General features: G+C 43.2%; 2 protein-coding genes across 8 annotated transcripts in view; one reads left to right on the forward strand and one right to left on the reverse strand.

The window, feature by feature from the left end:
* caska (calcium/calmodulin-dependent serine protein kinase a) overlaps nt 1-21,821 on the reverse strand; it is a 199,954-nt gene that overhangs the window by 51,353 nt on the left and 126,780 nt on the right. For all 7 annotated transcript variants that reach the window (XM_028590367.1, XM_028590365.1, XM_028590364.1 and 4 more), the window contains exons 6-10: nt 10,721-10,823; nt 8,250-8,425; nt 6,332-6,454; nt 3,303-3,386; nt 3,051-3,150 (exon numbers count right to left, since the gene is read on the reverse strand). In XM_028590367.1, the coding sequence (XP_028446168.1) occupies nt 3,051-3,150; nt 3,303-3,386; nt 6,332-6,454; nt 8,250-8,425; nt 10,721-10,823 (586 nt within the window). The remainder of the gene's footprint in view (nt 1-3,050; nt 3,151-3,302; nt 3,387-6,331; nt 6,455-8,249; nt 8,426-10,720; nt 10,824-21,821) is intronic.
* On the forward strand, nt 11,703-18,128 carry gpr34b (G protein-coupled receptor 34b). The gene is made up of 4 exons (XM_028590371.1): nt 11,703-12,244; nt 13,252-13,657; nt 14,972-15,569; nt 17,393-18,128. Exons 3-4 carry the CDS (start codon nt 14,995-14,997, stop codon nt 17,973-17,975), a joined length of 1,158 nt encoding a protein of 385 aa, XP_028446172.1. The 5' UTR covers nt 11,703-12,244; nt 13,252-13,657; nt 14,972-14,994; the 3' UTR covers nt 17,976-18,128.

Raw genomic sequence — 21,821 nt, forward strand, 5'->3', positions numbered from 1 at the left:
CAGAGGCGGTCTCTGCTGCCCGCTGTAGCTTCTCTCCGTCCGCCTGCCGCCGCAAACTTAGTGGAACTTTCCGCCCGATATCGACATACAGGTCGTCCTGGACTACGTGTAAGATCCTACCGATCACCACTCTGTCTTTGGCTGGTCCGATTTGGATCAGCGGGGACCCATGCGCAGCAGCGAGGCAAAGCTGTGTTTTTCCCGGGGGAAGAGACGCTGCGGCCGGCCACGGAGCTCTTCGCCTCCCGCTGCCGCCGGAGCTCAGGTTGCTGGTCGGGGGCATACATAATCATAAAACACATTGTCACCTGTTAAATGTTATTCATTGCTGTTTGTTCTTTTCATTTCCTCTATCGAACATAATTAAGCAGTACAAAAGTCCGGCATCTTTAGCGTTGATCTGAATGCTTCGCACCCCTGTTCCAAGATGGCGGCGGTTTTGACGTATGTTTAGAACCTCAAGGCGACATCTGTGTATATATCTATGGGAGCAAGGATCACATTTGAACTATATCGATATATGCGATATGGTCTAATTCCATATCTCATTTAAAAATATATCGATATATTTTTAATATCGATATATCGCCCAGCCCTAATCTGAACCAATACCACTACCTGGAATTCGGTTCCGGTACCAAACGGTACTTTTTTTTGGTACTTTCCCTCTGTAATTACAGATAGATACGATATTATTGCGATATTTTTTCCATGTATATATATATATATATATATATGGAAAAAATATCGCAATAATATCGTATCGTGACGTAAGTATCAGGATGATATTGTATCGTGAGGCCTCTGGTGATTCCCACCCCTAATATATATATATATATATATTTTTTTTTTTTACATATATAATTCCAAACCTATTTACTTAGAACATTGTTATTTAAACAAAAACAAAAATAAAACCCCTCCCTCTCTCCTCCCAAACCCGTCCCTACAACATATTAAATTGAATAATTATTAATTTCTTACTCACTGTAACTTTTATTGTTGTATTTGTATATTATTATATTTTAGCTTGTTTTATTTTAATCATGGCCGTTTTTATTGCTCTTTAATGATTCATGTAAAGCACTCTAAATTGCCTTGTTGCTGAAAGGTGCTGTAGAAATAAGTTGCCTTGCCTTACAACCTCAGCCTGTAAGTCAGTCACCAGGGCATCGAAACCACTGTTGTGCCTGCTAGTGTCATATGAAGTGTAATATCAACAGCACCGCGACCGGCGATCAGATGCATTCTGGGCGTGCTGGTCTTACAGGGAGGTGTGTTCAGGTGCATTCTGGGCGTGCTGGTCTTACAGGGAGGTGTGTTCAGGTGCATTCTGGGCGTGCTGGTCTTACAGGGAGGGGTGTTCAGGTGCATTCTGGGAGTGCTGGTCTTACAGGGAGGTGTGTTCAGGTGCATTCTGGGCGTGCTGGTCTTACAGGGAGGTGTGTTCAGGTGCATTCTGGGCGTGCTGGTCTTACAGGGAGGTGTGTTCAGGTGCATTCTGGGCGTGCTGGTCTTACAGGGAGGTGTGTTCAGGTGCATTCTGGGCGTGCTGGTCTTACATGGAGGTGTGTTCAGGTGCATTCTGGGCGTGCTGGTCTTACATGGAGATGTGTTCAGGTGCATTCTGGGCGTGCTGGTCTTACATGGAGGTGTGTTCAGGTGCATTCTGGGCGTGCTGGTCTTACATGGAGGTGTGTTCAGGTGCATTCGGGGCGTGCTGGTCTTACATGGAGGTGTGTTCAGGTGCATTCTGGGTGTATTGCTGTCTTGAGGCAGCGGGAAGTGATCACGCCATTGACCAACAAAAACCTGGTCTAAAGTCAGTAACGCAGCATTATTTTTAGCGTTATTATTAGCGTTATTTTAACAGCGCATTAGTAAAATGCTCCTAGGCTCGTGCACAGCGCGCGCACAATATGCTTGTTACACACACAGGGACGCACAGCAGCACACACACACACACACACACACACACATGCAGAAGATTACAAATAAAAATATTATGGTGCAAATCCTCCTCGTGAATGAGGCTGTATTTTACTGCTCAAACTATCATCAGATCCCTCCATGTGCATGGCTTGTATGTTGTCATGTGGTGCATTTTCAGGGCAGCTAGAATAAAGTCGGCTCGTGCTAATAAGTGCCTTTCTCTGGAGGCCCTGCGTGACGGACAAAAGCAGAACAAACCAGAGGAAGGAAGCTTGAGGGCGGAACTGTGTCAAAGATGAGAGGATAACAACTGTCAGAGGCTGAATCTCAAGTCTCTCATTTGATATCTCCTCTAGGGCCGGGTACCAAATTTTGTACTTTTTAGGCACCGACCAAATTGCCTCTACAGTAAAGTATTGAGTATCAAAAATATCGTCATTCAATACCCAATTTCAATACCTAAGGAATAAATCACCGTCAGTTAGCCAATCAGCACGCAGCATGCTTCTACTGAGATCTAATCATGTCTGTGACTGGCTGTCTAATAATAGAGATGGGGCTCACGTAGTAGGAGCTGAAAAATAAAAAGATTTGTGCCGTAACGTGTGAGGTTGTCATTTCTGTTTGTTTTATAAAATTAGTATCGGAAAAAGGACCATTTAGGAACTGGTATCAAAGTCACGGTATTGGTATCAGTACCAGTATTGAATCAATTTTGAACGATACCCAGCCTTAATCTCATCATTTCTCGACTGAACAGGAAGTTGTTCTAGCCCTCCTTTTTGGAAGGCCGTCTCAAAGCTCTTGTTCCTGCCCCGAGGAGCTAGGATAAAGGATAGAGGAGAGATCTCTGAGGGGCTATGAGCGAGGAAACACGTGAGCAACCTTCCTGTAAGCCGTGCAGGTGAAGGAGTTGCTAACTCGGATGACAAATTCACTTGAGGCTTCAGAGGAAAACGATGTCTCATCGCTCTAAAAACACATTTCCTCTTTTCCTCTCTCCCACGCTTCCTCTGTGTACGGACTAAGATGCCAGGGAGGGAAGCGAGTGGAGGAAACGTGGATGCAATGCAAGGACCTGGGACGTACCCAGAGTGTGTGTGTTTGTCTGTGTGTACCTGAGGAGGTGGGGTCTTCGGAGAAGTCATGCAGTTCCTCGGGGGGGTCTCCGTAGAAGGAATTAAACTTGTGACTAGACACTGCAGCCAGGACCGCCCCCTGAAACACGACAACATGTGCAACGGTGAAGCTTATCTGATCGTATCGGTGATGGTGTCATCGACAACGAGCCTCGAAATGTTGCAAAACGCGATAGTGCAGGCATGTCAGTGTGTGTGTGTGCGTGTGTGTGTGTGTGTGTAGATGCAAACCTTGAGCTTCCTCCTGGAGTTGAACTTTCTCAGCTGTTCCACGGTCTCTGGCAGGTGGATTTTGTACGCGTATCGGTCCCTCTCCTTGGAAATCCAACACAGAAAAGAGAATTATTCACACAAGTAAAGGCTTAAAATGTATGGGTTCGTCATACCACTGGAATTAATTTTAAATTTTTTATTATTGTGTCATGCATACAATAAAATATGCCCAGCCCACACGGGCTTACAAGACACCATTACCTAGGACAAAGGAGCAGATGACAAAGTAACCACCTACCTTAAACAAATAGTCTTTTTTACCATGCTTTATAAACAAAAGTCGCCAAGTTATAAATATTAAATTTAAACGACCACTCCAATTGGTCCTCATCATCTGTGCACCAGAACATTTCAGGATCTTGGACAGACATTTCATGTTAGATCGGCGTTCTTAACTCATCATAATACGGACAATACAAAAGACAATGTGATTCGTTCTCAACTTCTCCTAGTACACAGCTGCAAGTTTCCACCCCCGTCACCACTAAGCAAACAGGAAACCTATCAAAGTCAGGTCCACATTAACGTACATCGACCCAGTATTTGCTACGGTGGCCGAGATGGTTCAACACAAACGCAAAAGCCACAACACAAATACAAAAGCGACAACGGAAGTGAGTGTGAGCGTTTCAGAAAGAGAGGTTACTTCATAAATATAGAACAGTTGTGTTGTCGCTTATGTGTTTGTGTTGTGTCTTTTGCGTTTGTGTTGTGGCTTTTGTGTTTGTGTTGTGGCTTTTGTGTTTGTGTTGTGGCTTTTTTTGTTTGTGTTGTGGCTTTTGTGTTTGTGTTGTGGCTTTTGTGTTTGTGTTGTGGCTTTTGCGTTTGTGTTGTGGCTTTTTTTGTTTGTGTTGTGGCTTTTGCGTTTGTGTTGTGGCTTTTGCGTTTGTGTTGTGGCTTTTGCGTTTGTGTTGTGGCTTTTGCGTTTGTGTTGTGGCTTTTGCGTTTGTGTTGTGGCTTTTGCGTTTGTGTTGTGGCTTTGCATTTGTGTTGTGGCTTTTGCGTTTGTGTTGTGGCTTTTGCGTTTGTGTTGTGGCTTTGCATTTGTGTTGTGGCTTTTGCGTTTGTGTTGTGGCTTTTGCGTTTGTGTTGTGGCTTTTGCATTTGTGTTGTGGCTTTTGCGTTTGTGTTGTGGCTTTTGTGTTGTGGCTTTTGTGTTTGTGTTGGACCGCCTCGACCACCGTAGTTTCCCCTAGGTTTGTGGAACACTTACGGGCCGGCTAAATTGTAACGTACGTGGCGCAAATGTTCCAACGCTACGCTTCCACTCTAATCAACGAAACTGTTTACACCGGAGAGCGGCGCGTAGGGGTGCGTCTGCTCCACGGAGTTCCGCCCTACAAGCATAAAAACAGCAACTCTGAGGAACCCCTGGGCGTCTTGGACCTCCTTTTGAATATCTCTGATTAAGAGGATAAATGATCAGGTCATCAGCTGCATTGCACCACATCACACCATGTATTTCCGAGTGTACACAGAGCTCGTGGTTGATGATGCAACTATAAGTAAGAAGAGGAATGAGCAGACTACCAGTAAATCAACCTTAATTCCTCTTTTTGATCAGCAGCTTTCATCCCAGAGCATGCACATAATGAGTGGTGGAATGGTGGAATGTAATGTAAGTACATTTACTCAAGTACTGTACTTAAGTACAAATGTCGAGGTACTTGTAGTCTTTTCTTTTCATGCCACTCTATACTTCTACTCCTCTACATTTCAGACAGAAATATTGGACTTTTTACTCCACTACATTCATCTGTTCCAGCTTTAGTTACTAGTTACTTTAGTTACTCCACTACATTCATCTGTTACAGCTTTAGTTACTAGTTACTCCCCTACATTCATCTGTTGCAGCTTTAGTTACTAGTTACTTTAGTTACTCCGCTACATTCATCTGTTACAGCTTTAGTTACTAGTTACTTTAGTTACTCCGCTACATTCATCTGTTACAGCTTTAGTTACTAGTTACTTTACAAATTAAGATTCCTGCACACAAAACAAATGTAGTTTATCAAATCTGATGTTTTATCATAAAGGAAACTAGTCAACAATATAACGGACTACAAGTCCAGCTGAGATGATGAGACCATTAAACACACAACTGGTTGGATCCTTTACACTTTCTACAATGGGAGGATTTTTCTGCATCGAGTACTTTTACTTTGAATACTTTAAGTACATTTTCCTGATGATACATACATACTTTTAATTAAGTAACATTTTCAATGCAGGACTTGTAACCGAGTAATTTACAGAGTGGTATTAGTACAGGATCTGAATACTTCTTCCACAGCTGTGCGTGGGTATGTCTGGTTTTGTTTTGGGGGTGTTTGCTGATGTTCGCTGGTGCTGCGTTCAGACTGTTGCATTGTTCAATCAGAAGTCGAACGATGCTGCTGTAACTTTGCAAACTTGCAACCAGAAGTGGATTTGCCTAAACTTTCAGCTTTCTACAAGTGAATAACAGACTCAAAATGTTAGCATTGTAGGCGTCCCTCAAAGTGTGAAGATTTGTGTCAGACAGCCCCCAGACGAGCTGCGAGTCAAAAATTGTCGTCTTTAAATATCAGCCCATCACTGTCCACAGACAAAGACGCCATTAAAAGCTTCTGCTGACAACACGTTTCAAGCGGTGACAGCGCTGTGCCGGCGCTCACTGTCGTTAGTTTCCTGTGTGAAGAGCTGCTGTAACCCCCCCACCCCCACCCCCCACACCTCTTTCCTTTCGGTTCTGCTTATCCGTGCCTCAACAACTAAACACGGCACTCTTTCTGGACTGGACAACGCTGGACGAAGCAATACATTGAATTCTGTTTATGGGCTATGGGAAAGATCAAAAAGAGTTCAACATTCATTGCGTCTAAAGCTTAAACGCTGTAACCGGCAAAAACAGTAACAGGTTTTAAAAATGCACTCATGATTTTTATTTTTATATCAAAGATTGACTATTAAGCGCAAGAGGCGTCACTAAGTTTAGTTTTTTCTACCTTCAGCCAGGGGTGGTTAAGAGCCTCGTAGACGGTGATCCTCTCAGCAGGGTCCAGCATCAGCATGCGCCTCACCAGATCCTTAGCGCTCTCAGAGATTTGGGCCCATTGCCGCGGATTCATCTACACACACACACACACACACACACACACACACACACACACACACACACACACACACACACACACACACACACACACACACACACACACACACACACACACACACACACACACACACACACACACACACACACACAGAGGTTTATATGAGCGGTCCTGTGGCCCAGAGATAATGTTCCCAGATCTCAGCCATGTACTCAGAGCGCACAATGTTCTTTTACACATATGAAATATGGTCAAACTCTGAAAATAACACAACGTTTATATATATAGGAACAGGGGTGAAAAAACAAACAGACATAAGAACTGCTTCTTTCCCACTGCCATCCCTCTACTGAACCGAGGATAAGTGGGGCCACTTCTCACCAACTTCTCTACACATTATATACTTATCATTCCAATATGCATCTTGCACACTACTTTGCACTATTACTTTTTGCACTTTACATCCCACTCCGTGTGTACTTGTCTTGATATGATGTCTTATTTGTATATTATGTTGACATGTGCCTATATGTATATTGTTGTCTCTATTGTACAGTATGTGTCTACATTACTATTTGTCTACTGAATGTTTACTAGTGATAGCCTGATTTTATCGTCCGGCGATATATCGGGCCGATATTTGGGTTTTTACATGTTTCGGCGTTGGCCGATACGTGGCTGCTGCGTTCACTGATAGTTTTTTCCCGGCATTATTTCCAGACAGGAGTCCATACAGGCAGCTCTGTGTTGCTGGAGACGCTGCGGTTCACCTGCAGACCGTGCACTGCCCCCCCCCACTAACACTTTATTTCAGTGACTACTTTTCAGGTTTATTGTTTTCTTACATTATTTAAATGTGTTGACAAAGGACATTTTGTGATGACTTGATTATATCGGTCTTATAATATGTCAGCAAGCAGTGCATCATCAAGGCTGTGTTGTAGATGTAGATGAAGCACAGTTAACCATATGCAGTGCACCCGTCCATATGATGCACACTGCACACATAATGTGGGTCATATGAATGGAAGATGATTGCAGAAGTGACACTGATCTGTGTTTTTGATTGTTCTTTTTAAAGAAATGGCAGAGCAGTTTCCCGAAAACAAACCCAGTGTGGCAGGGTTGACATTTTTAAGATGTAAATTGAGGGGGCAAAATCAGTATTGGCTCCAAATATCGGCTAAATCGGCAGCCATTATCGGTCATTGGCACTAAAAAAATCCATATTGGTCGATCCCTAAAGGCGGTTACACACCAACCAGACGGCCAACCTTTTCAAAATTCTACACTCATGCCCTCATACTCTGCTTCTGACTGGCTAGTAGTCCTTACCTAGCTACTGTCAGGGCACGCCCTCATACTCTGCTTCTGACTGGCTAGTAGTCCTTACCTAGCTACTGTCAGGGCACGCCCTCATACTCTGCTTCTGACTGGCTAGTAGTCCTTACCTAGCTACTGTCTGGGCGCGCCCTCATACTTTGCTCCTGACTGGCTAGTAGTCCTTACCTAGCTACTGAGCATGTGCGACTCCCAACAAAGATGGAACAGAAGTGAGATGTCTCACTCTGTAGCTAAAACAGAGAGCTCAACACACAGGGTGAAAAGAGGAGCTGCAGCAATGTGCAGTACAACAAATATACAGTGTTTTTTTTTTGTTAAACCATGTAAACCTATTCTGGTACAACCTCTAAATACTAATATGAACCTAAAAATGAGCATAATATGAGCACTTTTAGACCCTGAGGAAACCCTGTCTTGTGTTGAATGGGTGTATGAAACCACACATTTCTTTAAATGCCCCCCCGACCTTGTATTTGCCCCGGCAGATGGCTTCGAACAGACGCTCCTTGGTGCCGTAGAAAGGCAGGCAGCCTGAGAGGAGGATGAAGAGGATGACTCCACAGCCCCACACGTCCACAGGTTTACCGTACGGCTCTCTCTTCACCACCTCCGGGGCCATGAAATGGGGAGTTCCTACCCGACCTGGGGGAGACAAACACACAGCGGTGTGGGTGCATCGTTTATCAGGTCCGAATACGACCTCTTTGTTCTTTGATATTTTAGTCTCTAAACAATAAAAAAAGGAAGTGTTTTGGTGCGCACTTAAGAGACTTTCCCTATTTGTTTCCAACTATAATAGCATCATAACACAAAAGAGGAAACTAACCTCGTGTGGGTTTCCTACTTCCTGAAACTAGAACTTTGTTTTCCGGTTTTTGATGTGCAAAGTGAAGTGGACTTTTGCTGCCGTCCTTTTACAGAGTTTAGAACTCCAATGATGCTCTGTTGGTTTTACTGTTCTGGACATTTCAGATCAGATCAGATAAGATGGACTTTATTGATCCCACAACGGGGAAATGCACTTGTCACAGCAATAATATGTAATATATATATAATACGGTAATATGTACACTATAAACACTTGTGGTATTTACATCTGGGGAGAATATACAGTATCTCACAAAAGTGAGTACACCCCTCACATTTGAGTAAATATTTCATTATATCTTTTAATGGGACAACACTGAAGAAATTACACTTTGCTACAATGTAAAGTATTAAGTGTGCAGCTTGTATAACAGTGTAAATGTGCTGTCCCCTCAAAATAACTCAACACACAGCCATTAATGTCTAAACCACTGGCAACAAAAGTCAGTACACCCCTAGGCAGATGTTTATTTTTAAAGGCCAGTTATTTCATGGATCCAGGATACTATGCATCCTGATAAAGTTCCCTTGGCCTTTGGAATTAAAATAGCCCCACCCCCCACATCATCACAACCTCATGATGATGTGGGGGTATGGTGAAGGGTATGTGATGATGTGGGGGTATGGTGAAGGGTATGTGATGATGTGGGGGTATGGTGAAGGGTATGTGATGATGTGGGGGGTATGGTGAAGGGTATGTGATGATGTGGGGGGTATGGTGAAGGGTATGTTTTTGTCGCTTTTTTCTTTGATGGCTGAGTTACTTTTTTGGGGCTTGACGTCGACTGAGCTGTAAGTGAGAAGACCATGTGAGACGTGCAATAATACAGTAGAAGATGTTCAACTTTTTCGATGAAATAAAAGCATGTAAATAAACTATAAATGCCAATGTATAATCTTATCTTATTTTCCAGTGTGGCCCTGAGTTTTTTTCTACCTCGTCCTGTCCTTATCAGCTCAGTGTGAAATCAGCTGCATGTCATCTGCTCTTCTCTTTTGTACCTGGTAAGGGCGTAACTTTAACTTTTGGGTTCCACTTTGGGAGGTGGGGGTGGGGGGTTTGAGATGAACACAAAACACTTCATTTTCTTTATTCTTGTGAATTTTTTCGGCAACAATTTGGTCCTTTTCTGCATCAAGTTAAGGTTCAAACGTCTTTTTTATGGAAATGAAATTCTAATAGTTTTTATGGCGGGGGGGTTTGCACTGGCAAATTTTGATTGCAATTACGCCTATGGTGCCTGGCATTTATTTTTTGCCTATATTTGTTCACATTAGGGCAAAATAGTGCCATTAAAAAACAATGCTGAAAATGAGATTTTAAAGGTTCCTGTCTGCAGCGTACCCATCGATGTACAGACAACTAGCACTGCATTCCTCCGATACTGAAGCTAAAGTTAATTTAAATTAAAATATGTGATGATTTTTAGGCAGGCTCTCTGATTTCTAGTTGGATTTCATAGGCCTTTTATTCGTGATGGACAACAGAAATAAAGATATAATTGGGAAGCGGAAGTCACACTGAATTGTTTCATGTATGATTTTTGACTCAAATTCACTCCACACAGTATATTTGCCCCACATTTCTGCCTCTGCACGCCCCTCAGGAGGATCTTTAAACATCCACATCTATTACCGATAATATCTCGATGGTTGAAAAGCTGTCTGGAACGATGGGTTCAATTATTGAGAAGAACAGTGAATATTTTATACACCACATCCCCCCTGTAACACTAATCCCATCCAATATCCACAAATATGTCCAAATTTTGTTCACAAAGGTCTAACATTTTTAGCCTAGAAACCTAGACGCACCCTAGCAACAGCAAATGTAATTTGCAGCCAGGGTCCGTGTAACTCTCCGTTGACTCCAAATATCCACAAATATGTCCAACACAATTTTTAGAATTTCTAAGTGTTTATTAAGTCTCGGGTATGCGTATTGAATATGTATTGCTGTATGTTGTGTCTGAATCTGCCTTTGTACCACAAATAAAGTCCCCCTCACAGGAGAGACGACGTGCTTTTGATTTGGACTGATCCGAGTATGTACGGTTGTGTTTGCTGTACCTCCGGCCACCAGTCCCGACTCTCCGAGCTGGATGGCGACTCCGAAGCCGCCCAACTTCACCGGAGCCGAGTTCTCTTTGGACGCCAGCAGCACGCAGTGAGGCTGAGAAGCAAGAGGACACAGACACATGATTTAATGCTCACAGTTCTTTCCCAATTAAAGAGCGACACCCTCCTATAAATAACAAAAATCACATGTGCAAGACACGCCCAAACCCCCAAATTGTCACCCAGCACGACCACACACACACACACACACACACACACACACACACACACACACACACACACACACACACACACACACACACACACACACACACACACACACACACCGTAGGAGGATCACAGTAGAGGGATGTAGTATCTTAAGCAGAATGTCAGTTTGAGTTTTTGAGATACTGTTTCTCAAGTTTAGTTTCTAACCAAGATCATTTCCTACAAAAAAAAGAAATAAAAAAAAAGAAATTAAATCAACTTGCAATTTGATTTGCCGCAGGATATTCTGACGGTCTTTTCGCCAGTCACCTTCCTCTTTCTTTGTGTTGGCATTTTTAAACTCCGTAGGATTTATGAGGACTATGGTTAACTGCTCTTTTATACCGGCAGCCATTTCCTTCTTGAATACGGATCAGTGGAGGAGTCATCTTTGCACTCTTAGCTACCTTTTCATCTTTTCTTTCTTTATTCCTTGGTTGGTTATATATTTCTTGTCTGTTGAGTGTGTGTGTGTGTGTGAGAGGGGGTGTGTGTGTGTGTGTGTGTGTGTGAGATGAGGTTTTTGAAAGGTTGGTTGTGTAGTCAGTTTACATGGTACAAGGTCTAGACCAGAGCCACTACACTTCAGGTGTGTGTGTGTGTGTGTGTGTGTGTGTGTGTGTGTGTGTGTGTGTGTGTGTGGGGCATGTGTGTGTGTGTGTGTGTGTGTGTGTGTGTGTGTGTGTGTGTGTGTGTGTGTGTGTGTGTGAGTGAGTGAGTGAGTGTGATGAGGTTTTTGAAAGGTTGGCTGTGTAGGCTAGTCAGTATACATACAAGGTCTAGACCAGAGCCATTAGACTTCAGGTGTGTGTGTGTGTGTGTGTGTGTGTGTGTGTGTGTGTGTGTGTGTGTGTGTGGCATGCTGTGTGTGGTTTCTAATAGCCTAATTCCCTTAGAGGGGGGTAGAGAGGCAGTTGCCCTGTCAGTGGAGGAGATAAAGCACTCCGGGCGCTCTGAGATGTTTTTTTTTTTTTTTACCAACAGCACCCAAATCCGATCCTTACTTACTGTCTTCCTCCTCTTTGAAGAATCTGTTTTTATATTCCTGTGTGGGGAATCTCCTTAGCTGCTCTGTTTTCCACCGCTGACCTGAATCCCCAAGTGTTTATTCTATCAGCTCTGCAATTAATCAGCATGCAAAATCTGAGTGTGTTATGTGACAGATTACATCTCACACACACACACAGACCAACATGACATTTTGATTGTGGATTTTAGGCCTGGGTCTGGCTCCCGTCTAAGATGTCCATCTGTAAGGAGTAACAGGTACAAGTACTCCTTTATACCTGCAGCCATTTGCTTCTTGAATAAGGGTCATGGGAGGAGTCATCTTTGAACTCTTTTCTTTTCTTTCTTTATTCCTTGGTTGGTTATATATTCTCGTCTGTTGACTATGTGTTGAGGAAAGAAAGAAACAGAGCAACGTCAGAAACGTTGATTAAAGGGGTTGGTGATGTAATGTAATGGATGCTGATTGAACTTTGGAGGCTGATATGCACTTGTCCTACCCTGTGTAGGTCCTTTGATGCTGCTATCCATGCACCTTGTACTGGTATTTATGTGTCCTCGTACTGTTACGTTGTTACTGTTATGTGTTCCAGTTTTTTACTTTTGTTCAGGCTTACTCTAAAAAGGTAAAAGGTACTTTATTGTCACATACACACAAAAGCACAAAAAAGCGCCAGAAACCTCTTGTAAAGCATCAAAAACTTCATAAAAACGTGTCAAAAATGCAAATCAAAGCGTCAAAAAGTGCCAAACGTAGAAAAAAGTAGTAGTACTGTACTGAAAGTATAGTACAGTAAATACATTTTTTAAACTTTCACTCCTCTGCTGTTTAACTCGTGTAAATCTTGATTTTGCGTCTGACACACACACACACACACACACACACACACACACACACACACACACACACACACACACACACACACACACACACACACACACACACACACGGAGGATTTTATAAACGATGATTACCAGTCGACCCTGGGCCTACACATTTAGCTCCATTGAATGTCTCCTGGGTGGCAGTTTAAACCTGGCCTTGCTCTAATTACTGTGAGGCCATACGCTGGTATTTTGGGAGCCTATTTCTTTCACAGTTGGCTACGCTCTGCGGATACCTCCATATTATCATCGGAGCCCAAAGTGGAAAGCATAGTGTGTTTACACAAGTGGAGCATGCTCTGTGAATCCACTGCTCACCCTCATGTGTGTAATCAGAAGGTCTGAAATAAGCCCTGCCCTTCTTTTTCTTTTTATCTCAGCCCACGTTTGTGCACAGCAAAAAGGAAGGGGTTGACCACAGCTTTAAGTTTTCCCTTTATTACAACAACACATTCTGCACTTCAGTATTTCTGGGTATACTGTCCGCAGCACTGCTGGGGAGAGGAAACAAAAGGAAGACCCTACGCAGTTATGCTCATATTTGGACTGAGAGATAGACAGCTGCAGAAAGTTGAACACACAATGACTGAAGGAAAGGGTCTTGCACTTCATGAGGGTCGCACATTTTGGATAGTTTATCCTACGGATTAAACTCAAAGGGGGGGGGCAGAATACACTGGAGTGACTCTGATGGGAAGGAAAGGACTGCGAGAAGTGATCCTCCAACAGAGTTTGTGCGCAAGAAGAAACAAGAGCAAACATCCGTTAATGGACTTCAATGACTCGGTGAGTACTTTGACAAGTTCCACTTTGAAGTATAAGCAGCGTCTCTGAAACTGGCTGCAGGATAAGTGCTACGTACTGTGAGCAAAGCAAGCTGTTTTCCTTTTAATGCTTTTTCAGTTACTGATCTTTTGATATGAACCGACACATCTGGTTGTTTGACACACAAAAAAAAAACATCTGAGAACTCATGAGGGCTTGTGCTTCTGTAAACTCGTCCCTTTACATTATTCATAGATGATTTCACAGAAAGTTAAGACCTCTTAAATCGTAGAGAGTTATAACAATTAGGGCTGCAACTAAAGATTATTTTCATTGTCGATTAAGAGCTGCAGGGATTAGATGACTAATTGATTAATCAATCCACAGAAAAATACTACGCAGAAGACCGGAAGGTTTTTCTGAGCGTTAACCACCTGCACCATCTGCATGCATAAACCTGCAGGGTTTGCCCACCCACCCACCTTCCTATAGACCAACCAATCTTCGATCATAATCCCAGTTGACGCAGCAATATACAGTGCTGCTCATGAGTATAGGAACCCATGCTAAAGTTGACTAAAAAGAGGAATAACCCCCCACATCATCACATACCCTTCACCATACCTAAAGATTGGCATGGGGTACTTTCCATAAAATCATCTCTCAATGCAAATCAAACCAGCTATTAGGCTAACCGACATAAAACCATGCCAATCTCTAGGTATGGTGAAGGGTGTGTGATGATGTAGGGAGGGTGGGGTTGGGGGGGTCTATTTTAATTCCAAAGACCAAGGGAACTTTATCAGGATGCAAAGTATCCTGGATCCATGAAATAACTGGCCTTTAAAAATAAAACTCTGTCTCCCTCTATGGGAATTTAACATAGAGGTGTACTTACTTATGACCCCTGTATTTTAAGGAAGAACATTTATTTATTTACGATACATTATTCATTCACAAACAAAATGTGTCTCCTTAAAGGTTTGATTTTTCCGATTTTTTTTAATTGATAAATTTCTTTTAAAAGATCAATTTCCAAAAGAAGATTTTTTTTTATTCCTCTTTTTAGTCAACTTAAGCATGGGTATGTAAACTTATGCACACCACTGTATCTATAGATCAAGTGAACATGTTAGGGTACGTTCAGATGGGACACTGCTCTGTTTTAAGCTTTGAGCTTTCACTCAAACAAAAGGGCGGATTTTGACATAATCCCTCATGCTAATTTAGGGCTAATTCATACAGCTGGACAACGCAAACCTGCACGTGATGCAAACAACTCCTTAAACTGTTCATCCAATGTCATTGCCATGTTGTTTTCTTCCCATTTTGCAGGACTGAGGATCACAAAAACCACCATGACAAAAAACATCTCCACTCCGTATCCCACAACCACCTTCCAGACTCCCAACAGCCCCCTTTGTCTCACAGAGAGCAGCGAGATGAACTTCACCGCGAACAACCAAACCGGTCTGAACGACGGCACGCTGCGGAGCCTGCTGGCGGTGTTCTACACGGTAATCTTCGTCGTGGGTCTCGTTGGGAACCTGGTGGCTCTGTGGGTTTTCTTATTCGTCGACTCTAAGAAGAACTCGGTGCGGGTCTTTCTAATAAACACAGCTTTCGCGGACCTGCTGCTGGTGGTGTGTCTGCCGTTCAAGATACTCTACTACAGCCGCGGAAGCGTCTGGACGCTGGGTCCCACGCTGTGTAAAGTCGTGGGCAACCTCTTTTACATGAACATGTACATCAGTGTCACGGTGCTGGGGCTGATCAGCGTGGACCGCTACATGAAGATCCATCACGGCGCGAGGAGTCCGTACAGACTGTGGTCCACAAAATGGAGCACCGCGCTCTGTGCCGTTGTCTGGATTGTGGCCTTCGCTGTGATTTTGTTGTTCCTGGTGCCCGAGAATCCCCAACAGCAGGACAGGTTGGTGACACCTAGAATCAAACTCTTGGGTGTATTTATTGGGGCTGGGTATTGGAACTAGATTCCTTTTATGAATTGACTGAAATAACTCTGTATTAAGTAGCATCTTCTCCAGTCAAACGATACCTGCATTCGATACTTTTTGTAACCAGATTAGAGCTGCGACTGTTCGAATAATCTTTGCAGCTCCAGATTTCCGACTGATATTTACAGTTGAAATCCCGAGTCGTTTAAGTGGATGTATTATATACCATTTTCAGGTTTATAGTTGTATTTTGTGATTCTACTAGAACATGCTTTAATGCCAAGATTACAGCTATCTGGCGATAGCACGCAGCTACTGTTGTTGGCAGTGGAAACTAATAGAATATTGCCGTTAAAAGCTTCCAAACCAAATACTAAGTCAACGAAATTGTTAAGGAGTAATGTGACCCGGAATTGGGGATACTTTTGGGGATTGGGGAGAAACATTGGCAGCCAAGATTACATATTTTACTGCAGTCAGCATGTAGCTACATGTGACAATGTAAACACTGCAGTAGCTTAAAGGTCCCATGACATGGTACTCTTTGGATGCTTTTATATAGACCTTAGTGGTCCCCTAATACTGTATCTGAAGTCTCTTTTATATAGGCCTTAGTGGTCCCCTAATACTGTATCTGAAGTCTCTTTTATATAGGCCTTAGTGATCCCCTAATACTGTATCTGAAGTCTCTTTTATATAGACCTTAGTGGTCCCCTAATACTGTATCTGAAGTCTCTTTTATATAGGCCTTAGTGGTCCCCTAATAGTGTATCTGAAGTCTCTTTTATATAGACCTTAGTGGTCCCCTAATACTGTATCTGAAGTCTCTTTTATATAGACCTTAGTGGTCCCCTAATACTGTATCTGAAGTCTCTTTTATATAGACCTTAGTGGTCCCCCAATACTGTATCTGAAGTCTCTTTTATATAGGCCTTAGTGGTCCCCTAATACTGTATCTGAAGTCTCTTTTATATAGACCTTAGTGGTCCCCTAATACTGTATCTGAAGTCTCTTTTATATAGGCCTTAGTGGTCCCCTAATACTGTATCTGAAGCCTCTTTCCCGAAATTCAGCCTTGGTGCAGAATTACAGCCACTAGAGCCAGTCCCACAATGAGCTTTCCTTAGGATGTGCCATTTCTGTGTCTGTAGCTATTGAGGATGAGAGAGGGGGGCCAAGGTGGAGGGTGGGGGTGTAGCCTTGAACAACTGCCACTTTGCTCGTTTGAAAGCCATGATGTCTCTCTCTTTCTCATGGGTGGGCCAAATTCTCTGGGCGAGCAAAGCAGAGAAAGGGGAGGTAACCTTGCTCCTTATGACCTCATAAGGAGAAGATTCCAGATCGGCCCATCTGAGCTTTCATTTTCTCAAAGGCAGAGCAGGATACCCAGGGCTCGGTTTACACCTATCACCATTTCTAGCCACTGGGGGACCAGTGGCTAGAAATGGGCAGGCTGGGGGAACTCATATTAATGTTAAAAAACCTCAAAGTGAAATTTTCATGTCATGGGACCTTTAAAAAGAAATGACTCCAGTAGTTCCTGCCTGGCTGGAGCAGATGACCAAACACAGAAGACCTGCTCGATGTTACGGGACACCGAGCAGAGCGTTCAGAACAGTTGGAAATCTGAAAGTTTTAGCTCATGAGGATGTCTCTGAAATATGTTTATCTCATTATTTGACGTATTGGCCATGTTTAAGATGAAATTCCAACATTAGGACATTATAAATATGACAGGAAATACGAAAAAGCACACTGCATTAGTCAGTTTGAGCTGACATATGTTTGCCGTTTCCAGGTGTTTCCACTACAAGCAGCTCCTTGAGGCAAAGTGGAAAGCCTACATCAACATCTCACTGGTGGTCTTCTTCTGGTTCGTCTTCGTCGCTCTGATGGTGTCTTACGGAAAGATCGCCCTCAAGCTTCGGAGGACGTCACAAGAGAAGCCCGACCTGCCCAACGCATCCCGCTACGCCCGAACTGCCAGGAAGTCCTTTTTCATCCTCTTCCTCTTCACCGTGTGCTTCGTCCCCTATCACACAGTCAGGGTGTTCTACATCATAACGCAGATCACACACACGTCGTGTTTCTGGCAGGACGTTGCCAACAAAGCCAACGAGTTGACTTTGCTGCTTTCAGCCCTCAACAGCTGCCTGGATCCGGTCATGTTCTTCCTCTTGTCCTCGTCGGTGAGGAAGGAGGTGCTGCGCTTGGTGGGCAACGTGTGCTGTGCGCCAGATTTGGCTGGAGTGAGTGGGAGCAGCTCCACGGCAGAGCAGGACGGCAAGACCAGCAGGACGGACAGGGGACAGGCTAACGTCAGCTATAGCAGCCATTTGAGGGAGAGGACGGTTACTGAATTCTGCCAGGCTGGGATGTAAAGCTACTCCGAGACACGGAGCCTCCATCTTTTCCAAAGGTCGACATGACAGTAGTCTACATCGACAAGGTTTGACTTCCGGGGTTGCTCCGGTGCCGCCGGAAATCCAGCCGGATGTCCCTCATATTGGCCGGATGTCCGTCCCCTTCCTCTGTCTCTGTGTTGGGGTTCTAACCTCCGGTGGATTTGTGAGGACTATGGTTAACTGCTCCTCAGATCTCTGCAGGGTGAATCCAGACAGCTAGCTAGACTATCTGTCCAATCTGAGTTTTCTCTCGCACGACTTCAACCAATTAAAGATTTTTCTTTTGGCCCTTTTTTTTTAGGCCTTTATTCGAAAGGACAGCTTAGACACGAAAGGGGAGAGGTGCAGGTCGGAACCGAAAACGCGGCCGCTACGGCACGGACTGAGCCTCCGTATATGGGCTACCATGTGAGCTACCCAGGCACCCAACTATAACTACTTTTGAACATAAACACGTTTCACCAAAAAAAGTTCCTTCACGAGGCTATTTTGAAGCATCTTTGTGTCCTGTGCTTAGCGCCGCCCAAGACAATTGTGATTGGTTTAAAGAAATGCCAATAAACCAGAGCACGGTTTTCTCCCATCCCGGGATGCTGTGTGGACTAGCCAGACCCTTCTCCGCAGTTGTCAACTATTAAATTAATTGAAAAAAATATTTTGATAATTGATTAAATCGGTTTGAGTCATTTTGACTTTGAAAAAGTAAAGAATTCTCGGTTTTATTAACTGCTTAAATGTGAATATTGTTCTAGTTCCTTCTCTCCTCTGTGACAGTAAACTGAATATCTTTGAATTGTGGACAAAACAAGACATTTCAGGTTGTCATCTTGGGCTTTTTGGGAAACACTGGTCCACATTTTTCACCATTTTCTGATATTTTAGAGACCAAACAACTGATCGAGAAAATGATCAACAGATAAATCGATAATGAAAATAATCCTTAGCTGCAGCCCTAATCTGCAGGGAACAAACGTGTCAGGTTTAAACATCCTGTTGATTGTCCTGTCTGAGCAAATAAACTTGCAATGTTAATTGTGTCATAACCATTTCCCTTTATCTTAAGCAACAACCCCTCTATTGAGCTCAGGGTGAGATTAGAGCTGGTGGATAACCGCAACAATTCAAAAAATCACCTAAGCCACTCTCTAGGCACTACGTTCATCTGCACCAAATATCCAGGGGCGGACTGTGACAAAAATTCGTCCCTGGCAATTCCGTCCCTTTCCCTGCCCAATTTCAGATGGGGACATCATTTGCGTTATAATTTCAAAAACCAGCCTCACGTTAGATTATGGCACAAGCAGCATGAGGCACATTTACAGGCTTTCATAATGAAGTAATACACACACTGGAGCAATTCATAAAACCTTCAAATAAACTATCTTAGAATAGAATGGACATGCTTGCATATTTAAGACATATTATTACATGCCTAAACACCCAAAACACAACAAGTATGAAGACATAGCGGACCAGACGCAAGCTTTTATTTTGAAAAGTATCAGCCCGACGGCAGCAGACGGGAGGCTGCAGGCTGCAGCTGTACAGCCTTGCATATTTTAGTCAAACTAGTGTGAAACGCCCGAACTGCCAGATTGCCAGACCGCCTATGGTCATAACCATCCATCAAGTAATTGAGATATTTCAATCTCTGGACCCAAAGTGGTGGTGAGACTTTTTGTAATTGACTTGCATAATAAACTTGGCCTACATTAACATGTGGGCGGCTTAAAGACATTTGATTAAAATACAATAGGATCCAAAAAATAAAATAAACAAGCAACAACAAATGCAATTCCAATGAGTATTAAAAGAATAAAACCCAAAATTACAAACATTAGACAAAAGCCAGCTGAAACAAGTATGTTTTCAGTTGCTTTCTAAAAGCGTCAACAGAGACTGCAGAACGTTAAGTTAACAGGAAGAGCGTTCCACAAGGTCGGAGCTACCGCTTCAAAGGAACGATCACCTTTAGTCTTTAAACGAGTGCGTGGGACCACCAGTACTCCCTGGTTAGAAGACCTGAGTGACCTGTTAGTGATGTACGGCTGGAGCAGGTCAGAGGCCTGTCCATGCAATGCTTTATATGTAAGAACTAGCACCTTAAATTGGATCCTGAACTTTATTGGAAGCCAATGTAACATGGATAACACAGGAGTGATGTGTGACATTCTGTTGGACCTGGTCAACAGCCTCGCAGCAGAATTTTGCACTAGTTGCAGACGGTCCTGGGATGACTTGCTAAGACAAGTGAAAATGGAGTTGCAGTAATCAAGCCGTGATGAAACAAAACCAAGAATGAACATGTCAAGTTCACATTGTGAAACCACGGTCCTAAGTTTAGCAATGTTTCTCAGTTAAAAGAAACATGTACGGGTCAGTGACTTCATATGTTAGTCAAGAAACATAGTCTGATCAACTATTAACACCAAGGTTTCTAAGATTGGACTGTACCACTGAAGAAAGGGACCCCAAAAGATTAACAACTTTGGAGGCTGTAGTATCCGGAGCAACAATAAGGACTTCGGTCTTATCTTCTTTAAGCTGCAAGAAATTGTTTGCCAACCAATCTTTAATGGAGGACAAACAATTGAGCAGTGCTGACACTTTGTTAGTTTCCTCCGGCTTAAAAAGAGACATACAGCGTAGAAATGATAACGTATATCTCCAAATTGCCTAATTATGTGGCCTAGGGGAAGCATATACAATGTAATAGTAGTAGAAGAAGTAGAAGTAGAAGAGTCTGTAAGAACTACACACTCAGCAGCATGAGAAGTCAAGTACGGCTGAAATAAAAACAAAAGGACCAATGTGTGACCCTCCAGACAATCAGAGTGCCATTTTTCAATCAGGCAAATTTGAAGGAAAGAAAATGCGGACTAATGTACACCACATCAAAGCCTGAACTTTTTAGGAGAAATTATGATGATCAGAAGCTCACAGAGGACCCAGAGGACCTTTTACTGAGATGAAAGCATCAGGCTTCACTGAGAGAACTCCACTCTTTTTAAATGTCTTTTTTATATGTAAAAAAACGTGCGTCTAGACTTTATACTGTTTTTACTAGTTTTCAAAGCGTATACCACTGTGGTAAGCCGTGTCCTTTTATGAAAGATCAGTCGTAGTTCAATGAGTCAGTCAAAAATAGATTCTACAGTGTGAAGAGAGGAAAGAGAGAAGCTCTAGACAACACACCCAACTCTCTTTGCCTCTCAACTAGAACTGAAACAACAGCGCCACCCAAAGGCCGAACAAATACACACAGCGTGAAGAAAAGTCAGCAGATTCTCTGGGTATCACATCTGTGTAGGTGAAACTAAAGGGGGGAGAGACCGAGAACTCGTTGGTTGTTCTTTTGCTATCTGGTTCTTTCAGTCAGCCTGGTCCGTTAGAGGGTCGAAGGAGTGGAATTCAATCCCAGACCATTTCAGGCAATTAAACACACACAGTCTAAGTATTTTACCAAGCAGATAAGGGTTTGGACAGACCTGGCCACCCCAAAAAAATCCTAAAGGAAACACTGATATGCATTATATATATTTTTAAAAACTTAGAAGAGGAGGATTGCAAATTGTGCTCTTAACTGCCCAAATAATAACATCATGCAGTGGACTGCTGTTGTCATGCACTTAATAAAATGCACAACCACGAGAACCACATCTTCAGTTTCTATTCTCAAGTAGTACGCTACATGGCTTTCATAAATACATAGGTATAAGCGGAACAGGAAACACAGACACAAACGAGAGACCAGCTGTGAAACGTGAACCTCTAGTCTCATCAGAAGCCAGCGAAGAAAAAGCTCTGCGTCGAGCCGGCTGA

Source organism: Perca flavescens, chromosome 11 (assembly GCF_004354835.1).
Source record: "Perca flavescens isolate YP-PL-M2 chromosome 11, PFLA_1.0, whole genome shotgun sequence".
In the NCBI taxonomy this organism is placed as follows: Eukaryota; Metazoa; Chordata; class Actinopteri; order Perciformes; family Percidae; genus Perca; species Perca flavescens.